The sequence below is a fragment of the Microcebus murinus genome, chromosome 8, assembly GCF_040939455.1.
Source record: "Microcebus murinus isolate Inina chromosome 8, M.murinus_Inina_mat1.0, whole genome shotgun sequence".
NCBI lineage: Eukaryota > Metazoa > Chordata > Mammalia > Primates > Cheirogaleidae > Microcebus > Microcebus murinus.
Window position 1 is genome coordinate 70,310,709 of NC_134111.1, and position 20,264 is coordinate 70,330,972.

The window sequence follows — 20,264 nt, forward strand, 5'->3', positions numbered from 1 at the left end:
TACCACATTTTCTTTAGCCATTCCTCCACTGATGGACACTTAAGTTGATTTCATGTCTTGGCTATTGTGAATATTGCTGCAATAAACATGGGAGTGAAGATATCTCTTTGACAGTATTGATTCCCTTTCTTTTACATATATACCAGGAGTGGAATTGCTGGATTATATGGAAGTTCTTATATTTTTAGTTTTTTGAGGAACCTTCATACTGTCCTCCATAGTGGGTGTACTAATTTACATCCCCCAGACAGTATGTGAGGGTTCCCCTTTCTCCCCATCCTTGCTAATATCTGTTATTGCCTGTCTTTTCGACACAAACCATTTTAACTGGAGTGAGATGGTATCACACTATGGTTTTGGTTTGGGGGCATTTTTATTTTTAAATGAATTATATTACCACTTCTTACCAGTAAGGAATGTCCTAGGACTACCACGTATCATTTCACTAATTTCAACTAGAACCCTAAAGGTAAGGGCTGATTACCCGATGGCTTGTCGCTCCAGCAGCCTCTGGACTGGAATGGTTAGTTTCCCCAGAAAACGCTTGATGATAGGACGGCTCTTGGCAAATTTGTCTTTAATTTCAATTTCTAAGACATCAGTAAGAAGTGCAAAAAAGGAATATTTCTGAAAACACAAACAGATACCATATTGGTTCAAAAGAAAGACAAATATGGTATTATATCATTTTATTAGTATAAGCAATGGTATCTCTCAAATTCTAATGACATACAGAGTCCATAGTGCTAGAAATATCTGCAGCCACTGTGAATCTTTTATTCACTCAGCTTCACTGGCATTCACAATGATTAAAACGCAATAGTCAAGAATCTGTGTGATAAAAGAAGTCCTTTTGGTCAATCATGCAGCCCTTCCTAGTTTAACAGTTTTAGGAGATGTTATCAAATATTAAGTTATATACAATACAATTTTAGTACTCACTACACTGATTGTATCTTAATTCCTTGATATGTAATATCTTGTTATAGAATGGTTTAGAATTAACTTATATTTAACAATAACTTTAATTCCTATTCTCATGGAATTTTGAAGTTGTGAAATATAGTTTAAAAATACTCTACTTAGCAGTTAAAGTAGGAATAGCTACAGAAAACTGTGGTTTCCCAGATAAATATTTTTAAAAAACAATATTTAAATGGAATTATTACTTAAGTTTAAAAGGCATGTGGGGTCTCTTCTGGGACAGAAAAAGTATGATGTTAAGGTAGTCTTTGTTGTTTTCATTTAGGAATGACACTGGAGAAAATTAGATTGGGCATTTATAAGGATATAGAATGAATATAAAGAGGTTTACTCACTTTCAAAGACTTTTACATGTATTATCTTCATTTTATTTTTACAAAGATAAAATTTTCTTTTTAAAGATGAGAATTTCAGGATAAGTAAATGATGGAGCCAGGAATCTAACCTAAATCATTTCTCTGCTTCCCTGGCAGTATCTAAGCAACTACAGTGATGTGATTAGTGCTAGCCAGCTTTACACTGCATGCCCCTAAGTTTATCTAGTTTTTGCAAAGTTCTCCAAAGGGCCAGGCAATTTGACCATCTGCTTAATGGAAAATGCACTTGCTTAGAATAAAAAAGCTGAGTTTAAGCCCCACTGCTGCCTCTTAATAGCTAGTCACATAAATACTGTAAGCGTCCATTTCTTTTGGTTTTCTGTTTTGTTTGTTTTTCTGAGACAGAGTCTTGCTCTGTTGCCCTGGTAGAGTGCAGCTGGTGTCACTATAGCTCACTGCAACCTCCAAATCCTAGGCTCAGTGATCCTCCTGCCTCAGCCTCCTGAGTAGCTGGGACTACAGGTGTGTGCCATGATGCCCAGCTAATTTTTTCTATTTTTATTAATAGTAGAGAGAGGGTCTTGCTCTTGCTCAGGCTATTCTTTGTTTTTTTTTTTCTTTTTTATTTCAGCATATTATGGGGGCACAAATGTTTAGATTATGTATATTGCCCTTGCCCCACCCAAGTCAGAGCTTCAAGCATGTCCATCCCCCAGACAGTGCACACTGCACCCCATTAGGTGTGAATATACCCATCCCCTCCTCCCCCTTCCAAACCTCCCACCTTGGCCTCCCAGAGTCCTAGGATTATAGATGTGAGCCACCACAACTGGCCAAGCTTCAATTTCTTAATCATCAAAATGGAGAGATGATAATATCATCCCATATACCTACCTCCCTTTCAGGTTTGCACTAGTCACATGGTCAAGAACTTTGTAAATATAAAATGTTAGGAAAATAAAGTTATTGCTTGTTTGATTATCATATCTTTTACATGCCTTCTAGAGCTCATATTGAGATATATTTTATGTCTTCTAGATTGGAAATGTGTTAAATTAAGTGGTATGCCTTTAAGAGTTATTTTACATGATGAGATCATAAGTACTTTTTGAAACCAGGTATAAGAATACAAGCAATATTCATTTATACATCTCAATAACCACAGGAACTGCCCAGAAGAAGCATCTTGCTGTGTTGGCAAGTCTCAAATTATCATACCTTTTCTCCAGCTGGTTTTAGATCCCCTGAAATATGTCTCTCCAATTAAATATTTCTACAACATTGTTGAGAGTATACTGTTGTCATTAAACATTTAAAATATGATCTAATTAACTGTTTAACTCCGATGCTAGTGAAGGTTTACCCGGAAACATTCTAACATTAGTATGCCTCGGATCCCTGAGAAATGTCAAGAGAGCTCATACTTTGCTCAGTTGATGAGAAAAGATGTCTCCTTGTTCATTCTTTGATTTTCCATAGTTCTAATGAGAAAACCCTTTGCTTGTTGATTTCGCTGATATGATGCCCTAAGATGACTGGTAGCATAATGTCGCTGTGAGGACATCTAAATACCATCAACACAATCTGGATTCGCTCAGGATGACGACTCCTGGAATGGCTCATCTAATTAACGGACATCTAGAAATTCATAAAACATTTGCCAAAGCCCATAGAGAGAGAAATACCTTTAATTTATACTGAATATATGCTAGAACAATATATCAAACTTTTAAATAGAAACAGGATCAGTGTTACTGATTTTTCCTCTTGCCTCAGGCTCCACTATGGCTCTGCAAGACAATGTTGCTGATCTTATCCTTATTTAAAATTTTGATATTTTGTTCACCATGAATTTTTTTGAATTTTGATTATTTAAAAAATATTGCATTAATATGTTTATTTTGATTAGTGAGTCTTTTGCCCCTGAGGTAAGTGCCTTATTTTGTCTCACCCTATACCTACCTCTGGAGAGATGGGAATAGCTCATTCTCATTGTACCCTTTTTCCAACAGAAGCCCTGGACACCTCAGCTATCTTGACCACACCCATAAACAGCTAAAGGTTGCACACAGTCCTCAGGAAAAAGAGAAACTTGGCGGACTTCCTAACTATCAAGTAGAAGACCGCTGAAAATCATCTTACCTCTCGGTGCCAAATGGGATTAGTGGTGTTACTGATGATAGTAGACCGTCTCTCCTGTCCGTGGTGGGCACAGGTGGGAAAACTGCTCTTCTTCCCTGGCTGAATGGACATCTTGAGATAAGGGTCAGGATTGAAGAACATCCCTTTCTTTAGCCCAACTGCCCTAAGATCTTTAAAGAAAGAGAGAGAGAAGTAGGGAGGGACAAGAGATAGCAGGAAGGAAAAAGGGAAAAGGGGACAGAAAGAGGAAGGACCCATATATCCTGATTAGAACAAGCAGCTCAAAGACAATTTGTTCTTAAATAAACACACAGGAAGCTCTAAACAGAAACTATTCAGTGAAACAATAGCAAAGTTATTAATGCTGTGATTGCTTAGATAAATAAAGACAAGTGGGTTAGGGCAGTAATTCCAGAAGGGTCGCCTAACAGGCTTCAAAAATGAAGCCAAACCTTTACCACCACCTCACACCCTGCAACTGGCTTTCCCTGGAAACCATTTGGATACCAACATGTACATCTTCACCACCTTTTTCCTAGGGCAATAATGTGGTTTGGCAAGCAGAATTTCAATGTCTTGAGAGAAATCCTTAGTAAACATGTTTCTTCATGAGAGAAAAATGAATATTTTACATTTATCTACGTAGAAATGAGTATGGACTAAGTTTAATTAGAGATGAAACATCAGAGAACACATCCATTTGTACCACATTTAAAATGTCATATATATTCCAGAAATGTGATGAATGTTAGAGGAAAAAAGTAGATCAGAAATATTTAGAAAATGTGAATGCTATCTGTAATTGTAAATAGCTGGTAAAGTAACTTAAATATTTGATGAACATCCTATAACTCACCTTAGATTCACAAGTTGTTTCACATCATATGAGCTGCTAAAAAGTCCTAGCTAAAGTCTATTTAGTGTGAAGACTGATATCTTTTTAAATGGTGAGGCAAAAGGGACACAAAAATGTCAGGAAATAAAGCTGGTTGTGCTGGAACTTCAATGGCTGCCTTTCTGAGATTATCAGTTTGAATGAGGTAGGCCTAGGAGCTAAGTGATCTTAAAAAATGCTGGATGATCACTCCTGGGAGGTCTTGAACACTCGGTTCACACAGAAATTCTGCACATGGCCCCTGAACCTCCAAAGATCTTTGGATAATCCAGCTCAGCTGGGAAACAGACCTTATATAATGACCCTAAATTACAGGAGGTCACCTATGCAAGCCAATTCCTGAAACAGGTCTTTCTTAGGAGAGAATTGGCCTGTAATTGCCCATGGAACCATGTTCTCTAGGGAATGCTCCCTGGAGGAGGCTCACCAATGGCCCACAAGAACTTGTGGCCTACATACACGTGATGAAAACAGCCCAGAAATGTCTAATGACACAAAACTGGCAGTAAATATTTAATATTTATTAAAATGTCAGCAAATATTTAAAAATTCAACCAAGGGGATCTTATATTAAGGAACACTGCATGACATGTAGTAAGATCTTTGATCAGAAAACAGATAGGGGAAGATAAAGGCAGGAGCTAGACAGGCACTGCAGAGAAGCTGCCGTGGTATCATAAGCCTCACAGTCCCCATTCTTGACACTTTGTAAACTACACAGTCATTATTCAATGCGGCATTTGCATTTTGCCATCAATTTGGTAAGGCTATGTGTTTTTATTTGGTTTTATTTAGCATAAAGAAGCTTTGACAGTAAAATGCAATTCACATAATTATTTTCTTGCCTTTCTCCATTATGCTCCCCTCAGACTCAAGAGACAGAAGAATGATATTCTTTAGATATTAAATCTGCTCTAAAACAAAGGATTTCTTTGTGGTAAATGAAGAGTAACATGGATAGGAATGGCTGCCACAAAGTCTGAAAGAGCTAAATCATTCACAAAAAATAACCCTTGCACGAAAATCATTCCACCATAAGATTAAGTCACTGTGATGAACGATGTCACTGTGAGATAATCATGATACCAAATTTTTCCACAATGGGGCACTTTACAAATAAACATTCATTCATAAATACAGTTTCATTTATCCATCTCATTTCTGCTCTTCTCTCTTTTATATATTTTGTTGTTCATAAATATTCATACTACATATTAGGCCAAAGAAGGGCTCAAAGTCACAAAGGTATGATACGATAAATATTCCAGGTAAAGCCTAAGTTGGAGGAGGTTTAAAATATTAATCAAAACATAATTTTTATTTTATCTGTAGAGTTCAATTATTTGTGTCCCTACTTATCCATAGATAAGAGTAGATGTTTATAGGCAGCCATTCTACAGTGCTCTCAGGTAAATATTATCATCCACTGTCAATATGCTATAACCAGATTAATACTTTAGAATTAACATTATAGAACTGGTTTTCTCTCCTAGCCATTTCTGTACACTATCTGTAACTTGCTGACTATATGATAAGTAACAAAACAGATGTTAGGCAGCTAACCTCCATGTGAACAGAAGTGAGATGTTGGAAGAAGCGTTAAAAGAAGACACATTTGACTGTGCCCCAAAGCTTATTTTCCACTTTTCAGGAAAATGCCCTAGGATTTTTGACTTCTAGATGGTCATTCTCCCATACTGAGTTAAAAACATCCTCTATAGAGTCAAAAATATGTGAGTATAATGTTTGGAAGGATATGGATAACTTGAAAGCATAGAGCAACAATCCTAAACTAAGAAACCAATGGCATGGTCTTCCTACAAATTTTCTGAGCTTTGGGGTTGGCTAACTATTCCCTACCCATCACCAGGGATTTCAGTACCTGCACAGTCCCCTCAGTACTGTGAAGGTCTAAAGCACAGGTGGGTAGCCAAAATGTTTTTAGGAAACACTGATAAGGGGAGTAGAGCTGTAGTACCACAGGCAGTGGTATTTTAAGTGCCTTTCTAAAACCCTAGATATTTTTTAAACACTGAGGATTCCAAACAAAATATATTTATTGGCCAAATTTGAACCAGTTTATAACCAGTCACCAGTTTATAACCTCTAAGATTGACCAGTGAACCAAAGCAAAAAAAGATTGCATATGAAGCAAACTCCTGTGGTGGGAGGAGGAACGTGCAAAGACAAAGACACTCAGAGGGCCACGGACAGCAATGAACCGATGACTTTCATCACACGTGGTAGTCATGCATTGCAGAACTGTCTCTTTCAAGATCAGGTTTCCTAACTCTCGCTCCGGAGGACATATATTTTCACTCACAACATACTTTTGTAGTCAAGAACAATGGATCTATTTTAAATTTCAGAAGTGCTACAACAACAGAAAAATGAAAACAAAACATCTTATAGGGACAGACATTAGGCTGTCCCTATAGACTTTATTTTGTATGTATTGCAGTACAGTAGTCTGTTTTAAATGCCCATTTCAAATACTGATTTTCTTACAGCGTACTTGACTTTCTGACTGCCAATTCACTTTTTAAAAATCAGTGACTTTCAAACTTTTTTGACAGTGATCTATGTAGGAAATACATTTTACATTGCAACCCAGTACACATATACATAGTCATGTTTATTTTTTGTGTATGTAAGTTTTCGGTTTGTATAAACTGCAGCTTTACCAAAAATATCTCCCTTTGGTGGTAAACTCTAATATTATTCTATTTTTTTTTAATTATTGGTTTCAACTAAATCAAACTTACAAATTGCAAATGAGTCCTAACTCATAACCTGAAAAGTAGTGTTTTAATTGTTTGATAAACACACAAGCAACATGAATATTTTACTAACAATAAAACAAGCAAACCATTGGCTTTTCCACTTGCCAATTTTTATGTGTATTCCTCCTCAGAAAAAGAAGTATACCTTTGTTTTTTTCCCACAAGTCTTCAAATTTTTCCTTTCTCTAGCTGAGGTAAGCATAAATTGGTTTTAATAATCAAAGCTCCTCAGTGGGATTAGCTTATGTTACATGACAGTTTTTATAAAGGAACTATACATAGTTATATAGTTTTTATAAATCACCAGAAAATCTGGCAAAAAAAATAATTTCTGAATTTATATTAATAATCTTATTTTATCATAGTAAGAGATATACTTGGCTTTCCAGAAGTATGACAAATAAACTAGTTCACATATATCAAAATCTGTAGAAAGAAGTGACTTGAAAATACATACTTTCAAACTGGATGCCACATTTAAAGACATTCTTACCTGACAACGTAAAGCTAACAAGTTTCCGAGAATGCAGATTTCCTGAAGCACCTCCTTCCGTGCCCTCTGCCCCCATCTGACGAGATAAAACACGTATCTTTCTAGGGAACCACATATATGTTCAAATACAATGTTTTGTATCAAATATGTATTGTATCACGTATCTTTTCATTTCCAAATCTTGGTACAGAGACACAAACACAGATTCTCAGAGGCAAGAGAAAGGGTTATACTTAAATTTAATCTTTACCCAAAATAAAAAAAATAAGCTTTGAAATTCCCTATGAATATAAGTGAATTTACTTTCCCCCCTTAATAAGAATATAGTCAATATGTAGTAAATGTACTTATATTACTATTACTATATTAAACATTCTCTTTAGTTAAAAACCAAACATCAAATTCCATCAGATTAGGGGAACCTAGATAAACAAATTGATTTCTATCAGACTCATCCATATATACAGGATTATTCTCTTTTGTCAGATATTTCTGTGTCCAAGAGGGTGTCTTGGCTCCCTTGTAGGCTTCTGTTCAATTGTGCTGCAGGTACATGGCACGTGCTATCATAATTAGCAATAATAAGAATTTGCAGTGCTATTGTACTGATAACTTTTTCTTAAAAGCTTTTGCATAAAGTATATCTCATGTGAAGCCAGTAATTTATAGATCACATAGCAAATTTAGACCTTTCTTTCAATTTATATGCAATGAGTACATAATTTATGGTACCTTAGGAAGAAAAACCCTCATGACACCCTAAAAAAAGAATTCCACAATCTTGTAAGAGACAGAATTGAAGGCAGAATATATACTGAATAGCAAGGAAATAGAAACCACATTTTAATTCTAAAATTTAGATTAAATCTTTCTGACAAAGATTTTTTTCCTTGACCAAACTTTAGTCTGGCTCTTTTGGAGCCCTATGCTCACCTAGGCCTGACCTTGGACTTCCATCTCCATCCTTGTACAGCTTAGTTGGTAAAACCCTGCTAAGTCAGTTTAGAGAGAATCCCCCCCCCCCCCCAGTATAGGAACACCCTCAATATCAGACCAAATTCCTCATCCCCTTCCAACCCTCCCCCCGCCAGCCAGGTGATATCTGATCACTCTGGCCTACCTTCAGCAAGATTCTGTTAGGTCAGTTTAGCAAGAATCCCCCTACCCTCCTAGTAATTTTGCATCCACCAACCCTCCCCCAACCCTGCTCTTGGGCTATACATCCCCCCTTTCCTTTGTTATATTTGGAATTCAGCCAGTTCTATATTGAGGACTCTCTTCCCCTATTGCAACAGTTACTGATTAAATTCTGCTTTTACTGCTTTATTGTCCAGTTCTGGTTTTCTTTGACACTTCCTCCATCTTATCTTTGCAGCATTCCCCATACTCGGGGTAACAATCGCACACTACCACCAGGGGATTAAAAACCATCCCTAATCTAACTAAGCAAAGATGAGAAATTTCATTCAGATTTTCAAATATACATTTCTACTGCCTTTGCTGTGACTACTGCACCTTAGTCAAGACTATTTTGTGTGGCACTTAACTGGCTCCTGATTGTTTCATACTTCGTCTGCAATATACCAGGGTATCATCCAGGTATCTTTATTTCCTTCCATCCAGAGAACCAACTCCTTGATGACCATAGAGTTGGCTCTCAACAAACATGTGGGCTTTATTATATTATACTCGTCTGACTCATCATTCCCGATTAACTGCAGAGGCAGCAGCAAACTGGCCAGACAACCGATTGCTGCAACTATCTCAGCCTGCTTTGACCACGTATGACGCCAGACTGTAGGGAGACGATGCGAGTGGACAACTGAGACATGCGAAACCGTGGCTCCACCTCAAATGGACCACGCTGCCCAATAAGATGTGCCACCCCCAAAACATGACATCTCTGGCTGCTATGGATACTTGTCCTAAGTGAGTTAAATGAGACTAAAAAGGTTCATAACCTACTTTCATTTAAAATGTATTTAAAGTGTTAAAAGAAATTTTGAGAAACAAAAGAAAATGTCCTCTAATTCTCATTTTTCAAATGTAATTCACCATCTGACAAAAGGCTAATCTGAAACACTTCTCAAAGAATTCCCAGAAAAACAATGTCCTGCATAGCAACTCTGGCAAAATGCTCATCTGAAAGAATACTGAGAAAAAAAAAATTCAATTTTATCATTCATTACAATAAAGCCAGGAAAGACCAGGCATTACCATTAGATACAGGGACATTAGCAATAATAAAGACATCTGCATTCAATGTTTAGAGAGAGGTTTTTAAATAAACTCACTCCATAGATTTAGTCCAGGAAAACCCCAAAGCAACAATGTCAACCAAGTATTGAAACAATACATGGTAGTGAGTGATGGCAGCTTTAATCTGTCCCTGAAGCCAAAGGATTTCCTGTTCCAAGTGTCTGAGACATATCGCTGTGTACTCTGATGAATGACAATGACGTCAAAACACAAATGACAGAGAAGTCACAAATTTTTTGTTCTTGATTCATTGCAAAAGGATATGTGAGAAAGGATAACATACAATTAGGATGGAAACTCATTTCCTTGTCTGTGGAGTTTCTCAATTACTTCTTCCAGGTCTATTCTTTGCATCTGGTCATGGTATAATCGTACTATGTGGGCTTTGTGAATATCAATGTTGTCAGTCACAACAGCTAAACACTTGTCATATTCCTAGGTGGCCATCATGCTATTATAGAAATACAATGCTAACCCCAAAATGAGGTGCCCATGTGACAAAGCCTTTCCATTTTACATATAGATCAAACTGTCTCAAATTTGGTCAGAAATCAATTAACCTCCAATCGCATTAGTCAGTCTTTGAACCAAAATATGCTATTCTGATTGTCAGGTGTTGTATCTATGAAGCTTCTAAGTTGCTCTAAAGCCTGTCTGAAGCAAATTAATTACCTCCAAACTATCCACAGGGTTTGACAGAGTGATCTCAATGCAAAATCAATGGAATGAAATCAATGTTCACCAAACTGTGAATACCCACTGCCTTTAATGATATCTGGATATTAAAATTGCTCAAGTCTAAAAAAGTCTGCATCTAGAAAATGCTTACTCATGTTTGGAAGCTATTGTCTAATTTCACATATGATTAATTTTTCAAAGGATTTATTATAAACAGCTCCACTCTTCTAGTTTTGTAACATTTCTTTTTAGAACATTAACTAGAACAAAGTCTGTTCCAGAGCATACTTTGAGACATGGCAGATCCTGTAATCAACAACTGTTATTCTCTTTGTGATCTTTAAAGTCTTATATAGTGAATATGGACTAATCTTTTATATACTATGTTTACTACAATGAGAGCTCAAATACAATTCTAACATGAGCAGAGTACTTAGATATTGAGGATTTTGCACACACTGTTCCCTCTGCCTGAAACGCTCTTCCTCCCTCCTTCACTTATGTAACTTCTATTCATCTTTAAGACTGCCCTTCTGACACGCCTTCTTCAGGGAAGCCTTCCAGAACTTTCCTGATCAGGACAAAACCTACTATGTAGTACACACTCTCCTAGCCCCATTTCACTCTCCCTCATGCAATTATCACCCAATTAAATATAATTTGATTGAAGTCTCTCTCCCCCCACCAGACCAATGAGATTAGTGACTGTGTTTTTCTCATGATTTTATCTGTAGTGGTGGCACAATGTCTGGCACTTAGCAGGCATCTAATGAATAACTGTTTAAATGAATAAATGAAAGGGAAGACTGCTTGATATAGAAGCATAGGTACCATCAGAAACAGCAGAGGGGGTGGGTCTGGACAATTTCAAAATGCCATCTGCAGAAATTGCTCTCTGAATTTCAACCTGACCACTTAGTATTTCCCAAACTGCAAGCATCTATAAATGTGTGTCTATATACCCACATACACAATGTTATGAAGATTCTGTTATGAGAGTCAATATTTTTTTACTATGTTTTCATGATCTCATTTTTATTAATGACTAAAATCTGTAATGACTTACATACTGTGTTTCCCTGAAAATAAGACCTACCCATAAAATAAGCCCTAGCAGCATTTCTAAGCATTTGTACAATATAAGCCCTACCCCAAAAATAAGACCTAGTGATGGGTGTGGCTATGTGGTATATCTGCACAACTCATGCATTTCGTCGCAGAGTGGTAAAGAAGATGAGCAGCCCTTCTCATCTGCCCTATTGTGACAGCTACTATTCCAGAGATAACTGGGAAGGTGCAGGCAGCCCTACCAACAAGGTCGGCTCCCCCTGTTAGGTCCCGGCTATCCTGTGCAAGCTGCAAGCTGAGGCTTTGAGGGGAAAATAACACATCCCCTGAAAATAAGCCCTAGGGTGTCTTCTTGAGGAAAAATAAATATAAGACCCTGTCTTATTTTCGGGAAAACACAGTATCTTAGACTCTAAGAATCTCCCCAAACCACCTGATTCCAACCACCTATGTACAATGGAGCCATATATTGTGAGACTGTTAGCTTCTGAAGTTGGTCTATTGAGTAAAAAAAAAAAAAAAAAAAATCACAAAACTGTGAAAAGTTAGAAAAGTGCCACTCTGGAAATGGTTCTTTCAAAAGTGCAACACAACCAGTTTTGTCCAAAAGTAATTAGATATCTGTTTCTCCAATGGAGGGCCTAATAAACTGATTTCCATTGAGTGGCCATGTTTTACAAAAAATATATATAGTATCTTCAGGGAGCTAGACCCCAGCTCAACACTGAGAAGGATCCAGTGCTAAGACTTCCTGGGGAAAGAATGCATTTGTGACTCCCAACTCACACCCTCTTTGGGGCAAAAGCTCCTTGAGTTAACTGGCAGGTAGAATTACCCACCACTTGAATGGTTTAAATTTACGTAAGATAAAACATTACTGCTCCCTACCAACCGGGCCACCCAGACTAAGTTTAAAACCTTCCATGATGGGGCACTCGCTCCTTGGCTTTAGGAGTGGGTTCCCTGAAGAGTTGACTCTACTCAGAGCTGTTATAAATCAAATTGTATTTTTCCATGGATTTGTATCAGGGATTCAGGTATGCCAACCTTGTAAGTTATTTCCTTTTTTAAAACAGCACCCATGCTGTTATGTGTTTCCTTTTTCATTGTTCCTCATAATCCTGTCAGGGCTGCAGGGGCAAAAATAGAAATCAAGTCCCTTCATGGGTCTCAGGAGGAAGCCGGCAGTGGCGGGCACTCACCATCACAGCTGGGTTCTTCACGGTGATGCAGGGGGTCGTGGCTCGCAGGGCTCCACTAATGCCGTGGTAGTATTTAAAACAGATTTTTATCTCCGCTGCAAAGCAATTGGAGAAAAACAATAATTTAAACACTGAAACCAGGCAGTTATGAATCAGCTGAAGAAATCCACCATACCACCTCTCGGGCAATGCTACTCAACGAGTCTTTGAATGGCCCCTTGTTTTCTAATCAGAGTCAATAGATCATACTAATTGCTGTTTGATTGTATGTGCTTCTCTGAAATTTTCTAACACCACAAGCCCATCAGAAAATGATGCACAAAAACAACATGCCAAAATAGAAATAGTGTAGTGATAAGAATAGGACTAGCTAACGTTTACTGAGGTGCTCCACAGCGTGCCAGACATAGTGTTATGCCTTGCGTTCGTGTTGTTACCGAACCTTCACATCAATCTTGGGAGGCAGAAAATCCTGTCCCCATATTACAGATGAGGTGTTGAGGTTTGCTATAGGTTGAACAGACAGGGAATGACAGTTGGGACTCAAACCCAATCTGTCCAGTTCCAAAGCCTTCACTTATAACCTCTACAATATATTATAGACAGATTGCAGTTGTTAATGGAGATAGAGAAAAGGCAGTCTAACGAAATATAGAAGAACATGTAGATTCTCTAGGGATGGGGTCTGGAAATCTGTATTATTTTAATTTTACAAGTCACTTAAATACGTCCACTGGACAGGGATCAAATCTAGGAATAACTGATTGAGATATGCATATAAATCATATGTATCTCATATAGATATGAGATATATATATCATAGCATGTGAAAATCCATATATTTCATAACTTCTTCTGATAATTTTAGCTTGATAGAAAGCAATATAAATGCCAATTATGGTTTTTGGAAAGTAACTACAATTCCAAAGAGCATGAAGCCAAAGTGTGGCAAAGACAAACCCACGGTCTTCAGAATTCCTCTGTATACAGAGCATCTGAGTCACTGAAGTGTCACTGTGAGATGCAATTTTCCCAAGGCTTGTTCTATGTAGGCAATCCTGGTGACAGGCAGGCCCCTGAGGCAGAGTCCTAAGCTACAGGAGGAAGTTCCCCTCTCAGCTGAGTCACCTGGATTATTAAAGTGGGGCTGCTCAATGCATTTCCCCGTGGAAGCTAATCTTCCCCTGACTTTCCTGACTGTACCAAATGGCCTCCTACAGAGTATTTGGTTTCCTTATTTTAAGAGGAGAATGTAATAACTACAGAAAAATCCTTCTCCAGGAGTTTATATCATTATGCTCTTCCTATCAAGGACCAAATACTAAATCTCAAAAAGAGGTCTGTCGTGGTGTAAAATATTGACTCCTACTATTATGTGCATTAATCGCTACCCAATAATTCGCAATTTAATGAGTATCATCAGCCAAAAGATTTTTACTATGTACCTGTCACAATACATGGCCAGTGCTGTGCCAGACAGTGCAAGGGAATTAGGAAAGGTTTCTGGTCTAGCTACTGAGATGACAATCACAGATATGACAACATCCAGAACACAAACACTAAAAAGGAAAAGCACCAGGTAGAAGAGCACAGAGACCAAGGAGAAGATGAATGAGGACACAGTGGAGTCAGAAAGGCATCATGGAAAAAACACGTCTAATGGATGAGAAAAATAAGGTCAGGGAGAGTTAGGTATAAGGGGGAAAAGCAGGGAAGCTGGAATGGGCATCCTGGAGTTCAGGAATAGCAAGACTACCTAGGCAGAAATCCTCCTCGACTATCACTTTGGATCCCTAAGAACTCTTCTGCAAATGGCTTTCCTGAACACTAACACAGGTTTTTGGTTATTTCTGAAATATAGTAATAGCTGGCTACATCTGAGCCAACCTTACTCTCCCACTTGCATTCTTCCAACACCAATAGCATGAATTCTGCAAAAACAAACCTAAGTAGCAAGCACAAGGACTATCAAAGCAGAACAAAGCTTTGGTGACATGCATGAGGATTGATTTCTGTGGGCACTAGCTCATTAGTATCATACTCTAAATGCCAGGGAACCAGCAATCCATGGCTCTGCCTGCAGCAGTGCCTCGAAGATCAAATCAATGGTTAGTGAGTGAGCAGTCATTTTTCAATAAAGAGAAGTGCATTTTTATAAGACATCTTCCCCTAACTCCCTCTCAAGTTAGGATGCCATCTGCTCCTTTCTAAGGTTTTAGTAGTTAGCTAGGAACAGACTGAGACCAAAAAAAGGTGATTGTTTATTTTTATTTGGAGGATGTCGATAACCAGGCCAGCTTTGCCAGATGACCCATTTTGGGTGTTATTTTATTCCTTGATATAGCAAAAATCTCCAACCCAGACAACAAAATAGACTCCCTGAAACTATACAATCAATTTATTCTGGATTGCACAGAAAGAGATTTTGTGAGCATTACTACCCAAAATGCTACAGAGCTGTGCAGCAGAAGTGCAAAGCTGAAGGGATTTACACAGATCACCCACTACAAAACCACACAGAGAGAAAAACAGTCCTGGGCAGAACTGGGAGTTGTTTGCACCTGGATGGAAAACTAGCTGGCTCCTTCAGCAGGACATCAGTGAAGATGCCTGCCCCTTAAAACATAGGAATGTTCCATTCAAAGACGGAGTTTTCATCTACCCACATTATTTAGTGTTTTAGGAGGTCATGCATGATTTAAAAAAAAAAAAAAAAGGTGTAACTAAACAAAATTCCCTATGAGTACAGGAGAGAGCTGCATTTTGATTAATGTACTTGGACATCTGGGTGATTGGAAGAAGTAGCTGAGCAGAATACACAGAAGGGGAGAAGAGGGGAGTTGGTGCCCAGGGGCCTATACTTCTATTGCAGCTACAGTGGTGACCTCTAACTGCAAGAGGGAATTCAAAGCTATTTTTGAGAAATAGATACAAGGGCAGGTGGAAGCAAGCACAGGCCTGATGACTGAGCATCTGATTAGGGAGGAGTCCAGTTCCCAAGCAGGGGAGATGGAGGATACAGACCAAGGAGCGATGAATGATCTCATCTACCCTAAATGGTTTTCCCATAGCTTGATGTGGCAGGCGATATCCCAAATATATATATACCCAAAAAAAAAAAATATATATATATATATATATATATATATATATATATATATATATATATATATCTCCATTCCTTTGGGTTGTAAAAAAAAACCAAGAGTATTTTGAATCCATTTTAAAAAGCATGCTGCATCAGAAGGGTAAGACCTTCCATGTTAATCTATAAGGATCCACTGTTGGCTGAGCCTCAGGAGGAAGAGAGCACAGCCCGAGTGACATCTTCTCTCTGAGGTCCCTTCAGAACGGCTGAAGCCAATCATGGATCATGGAAATATATTAGCCCCTTTCAATAATCTTTAGGATATAAAGTTACTCAGTGACTTTAGAGTTACCAAAATAAAGATTTTATACTCTCTATTTAAACGCTCATAGGACACAGAAGGCCCTTTGTTTTTGAATTTTTTAATCTACTAACTTTCATGAGCACAGATGAAGACATCCCCAGGGCACAGAAGGGTGGGGTGGTGTGATCATTTGTGAGCTGTCACTTTGAACTTATTGCAGAGGCGGCTGGGGAGGCAGAAGGGACTTTGAACAGTGTTTAGGAACTTAAACATGTTCTTAAATAAAAGCGTTTCTGTATTTGTGTGATTCTGACACTGCATTTTAAAGCAACTGCTCTATCACCTGTTTAAAAGAAGATTATATTCTTGAGTTTGTATATGAATATTTCCAGAGAGATAACTTGATACTGGTAACAGTGGTTGCCTTCAGAATGGCTTGAAGCTGGGGAGACATTTACTTTCACTTTTTGTATTTTTGAACATTATATTCTTTCCATATATTACCTATTCAAAATTAGTTTTTAAAAGTAATCTCAATTCAGATTAACCTTAGGCATTTATATAAGGTTACATTTCAAATCCTCTCTGAAAAAAACGTTCTTCAGACCACTCCCTGCAAGAAATGCCTTTGCCCCAAAGACTGGGCTCTCGTCCATCACCTTAAATAGAGACAAGATTCACTTAGGCAGTAGTTAGCAGCTTGTTTCTATTTAGAAAGTCTGGATTTTTCCCAAGTTTCTAGAAGTTGAATATTTTGAACCATAAAGATAGATAGAATATAAATGTCCTTCTTCCTTTAATCATCTCTATTTCATTTAAATAGAATAATCAAAAAATCAAGCTAATTGCAATTTATTCTAAAACATGATTTTAACTGTTGCCCTGTGTGTTTTTATTAAACACTTAATATTATGGTTCCTATTCACAGCTCTTTTATTCAGAGGACACAATTTGTGAAAAAGTAAAACATACTTTAATCCTCATGCTTTTGAAGAAATTTGCCCACTTTCAAAGGCATGTGTTCCCTTTTCATTTATATGTGACCGCAAGTTGTCTTCTCTTTAACAAGGGCCAATGGAGCCTCAAATAGCCAGGCTTTCCTCTGCTAAAACTAGAAAAACAACGATCAAAATAAAAGCATCAGTGTATATGTGGCAGGAACCTAACAGGACTACAGAACTAACCGAATCCACAACATCAAGTATAAGGATGGAGAATGAAAAGCAACAAATCTCCATCCAACGGGCAAAAAGACCCTTCTGATGTTGGTGGGAAGGGCTTAGGAATGGTGAAGGTTAGAGTAGGAGATCTGATAATAAAAATAAAAGACTGAGGACATCCCATCTTGCCAAAATAAAAAGCCATTCACAACACATGTATTTTGGCAAGGCACCAACTTGAGTGCCACTCAGAAATGAGACTCTTTCTCCTACTTGCCATTTGCACCTCTAATACTGTTTCCTAATCCTATACCTACTTACCAGGGCTGAGACAGGAAAATATGTGAAATCACCATATAATTTATACAAATATCAATGTTTAGCTATTATCCTTAATGGTCACAAAGCAATTTAGTGCACAGTAATGCAGAATGAGGTTTACTATTTCTAAGCTCACTCATTGATCTAGGATTTAGTGAGTACCTAGAATAGGTACAAAGTTGGCACTCAAACATTTCATGATAGGTGAAACGGGAGATGGATGGATGGATGGATAGACAGAAAGAATGAAGGAAGAAGAAAAAGCTGATATGACTGAATGAATGACCATAATTTACGAAAGACTACATAGAATAAAATAGACATCCTGACATGCCAAGACAACTTTTGAAACCTCTTTAATTTTAAAACTCAAGAATGCATACTGCAAAGATGACCCGTTCAGCTTCTCTGCACATAAGTTCACTTGAGGAATGGCTGATAGTCTCATGATAAGTACAGATGAAACTAATCCCTCTCTTAAATGCCTAGGAAGGTCGGTCATCTATCCACAATTAAATCTATCTTTGTCCTTTGCATCCATTCAGGCAGGCCTTATAATAATATAAGTCTGGGCCACCTGCTTCTTCTGAGGATTTACAGACAAAGCAAAGCCATCGTACATTCGCAAATAGCTTAGACAGTGCTCAAATCCAGGTTTGCCCTGGACTATGGGTAGATCAATTTTCAGAGAATTTTACTTTGTTTGGTCTTCTTATGAGCTAAAGATAAACAAATTTTTTTTCTGAAGATAAAAGCAAAAGTTTTAAATTCTGTATGTTTCCGAGGTCAGAGGTGGAAAATGTTTTAGCAGCTGTCTAACCTTCCCCGCCCCCTTCCTCCAAGTTTTTTTTTTTTAAGTTCCACATCATCAGCTCTGGAGAGTAAAGCAAAATTTCATGATGCTATGAAGTCCCATTAAGAATGTTCTAGCCAGACACTGGGTTTTTAAAAAACATGGGCTATACTTCTATGCACTGATATAAACAGCACTTTTTTTTTTTTTTTTTTAACATTGCAAGGGTAAGAATGTATGTCGGGGGCAGGGGCATGTTCTGATTAATAAAGATAGACTTATTCTAAAGCAGAATCTTTCTGAAATTCCTATTAACTGTCTTGAACTTAGACTACTTTCCTCAGTCCTTAAAAAATACATTACTGAATAGTTCCAGTTTTATAATCACACTACACAATACTCTCAATTTTATGTGTGAAGAATTAAGGTGGAAAGGCTAAATTAAAGGAGAAAAGAAAAAACTACTCCTTTCTTCATTCCCGATTCCTAGCTTCAATATCAAGCCCATTTCTATTAAATACTAGAGTGAGATGCAGAGGAAACATTTAGCAAGACAGAGATATTTACTATCACCTAATCAGCCAGGACATTATGAATCTCTAACACTTTTAGGGGGAGAAGGAAAATCAATCAGAGCAAATGGGATACTCTGTAAATGAGTTCTTCCTCACATAATTTTCCAAATTACAGCAGCATGTGGTACTGACTTCTTCCCAGGTGTTCACATGAACCTCATAATATAAATCTGCACACTCTATCAACAGGCTATAATTACTAGCAACCTTTAGCATTTTGAAACGAACAGGCAGGTGGTTTTGCCTTTTCCCCTGAAGTTCAGTTGAAAATATTTCTCAGCTAGACCAGCTTCTAAAACCCCAGGATCTTTTCAAAGGAAAAATCACACTGAAAGTAAAACCAGCTATTTCTCATTCCATTTTCCCACATTCTTTCATCAATTATTTTGCTCATTACAGCAGGGTCAATGTTGGGAAGTAAAGAAAAGTAGACATAGGTAAGAAAAACAAATCACCCATAATTCCACCTCCCAGAAACAACTCTAATTCACATGTTGGCAAATTTCTTTCCGAATTGTTTTCTGTATACTATGCTATTAGCTGGGAGTTTGCTCTATGTATCTGCTCTCCCCTAACTGGCTTTTTGTTATAGCATGAGCATTTTCCCTTAAAAACTATATTTAATTTAAGATTTAAAGAGAGAATCTAGCCAGAAAATTGGACTATGAAAAGAAGACATTCCTTAGTGGGCAGAAGCCAGATTAGAGAAAGTTCTAGAATGCTGACCTACCATTAAGGATGGTGAAAGAAATTATCTCATGCCTTTAATAGCAATTCAAAGTAATATACATTAATCTTTTAAAATAACTTTTTATATTATAGAAATTTTATATGCTTGCAGCAGGTTTCCATTTAATCAAACTTTTTATTTTAAGGTTTAATAAGTACAGTTCTTAAATATTAGTATACACACATTTTCTCTTATATTAAATCTTTTACATACAGGAATCTTAATGCTCACACAGAGCTCAACAACACAGAAAAATTTAAGGAGCCCATTTTTTCTATATTAAAAAAAAATAAATTCTTTAAACATAGAAGTTAACCTGGACCAACTAGTAAGTCATTTATTCATCTAGTCCAGGGGTCCTCAAACTTTTTAAACAGGGGGCCAGTTCACTGTCCCTCAGACCGTTGGAGAATGTGCACTGTGGGCCCGGGACAAGTCGGCTGATAAGCAGAACAGGCAGCAGCGACAAAAA

At 37.5% G+C, this 20,264-nt stretch overlaps 1 protein-coding gene across 3 annotated transcripts in view; it reads right to left on the reverse strand.

Moving 5' to 3' along the window:
- The window catches only part of HECW2 (HECT, C2 and WW domain containing E3 ubiquitin protein ligase 2), a 343,662-nt gene that overhangs the window by 115,149 nt on the left and 208,249 nt on the right, over positions 1-20,264 (reverse strand). For all 3 annotated transcript variants that reach the window (XM_012776959.2, XM_012776958.3, XM_012776962.3), the window contains 4 exons: positions 12,822-12,916; positions 7,615-7,690; positions 3,444-3,613; positions 485-627 (listed from right to left, as the gene is read on the reverse strand). In XM_012776959.2, coding sequence (XP_012632413.2) covers positions 485-627; positions 3,444-3,613; positions 7,615-7,690; positions 12,822-12,916 — 484 coding nt within the window. The remainder of the gene's footprint in view (positions 1-484; positions 628-3,443; positions 3,614-7,614; positions 7,691-12,821; positions 12,917-20,264) is intronic.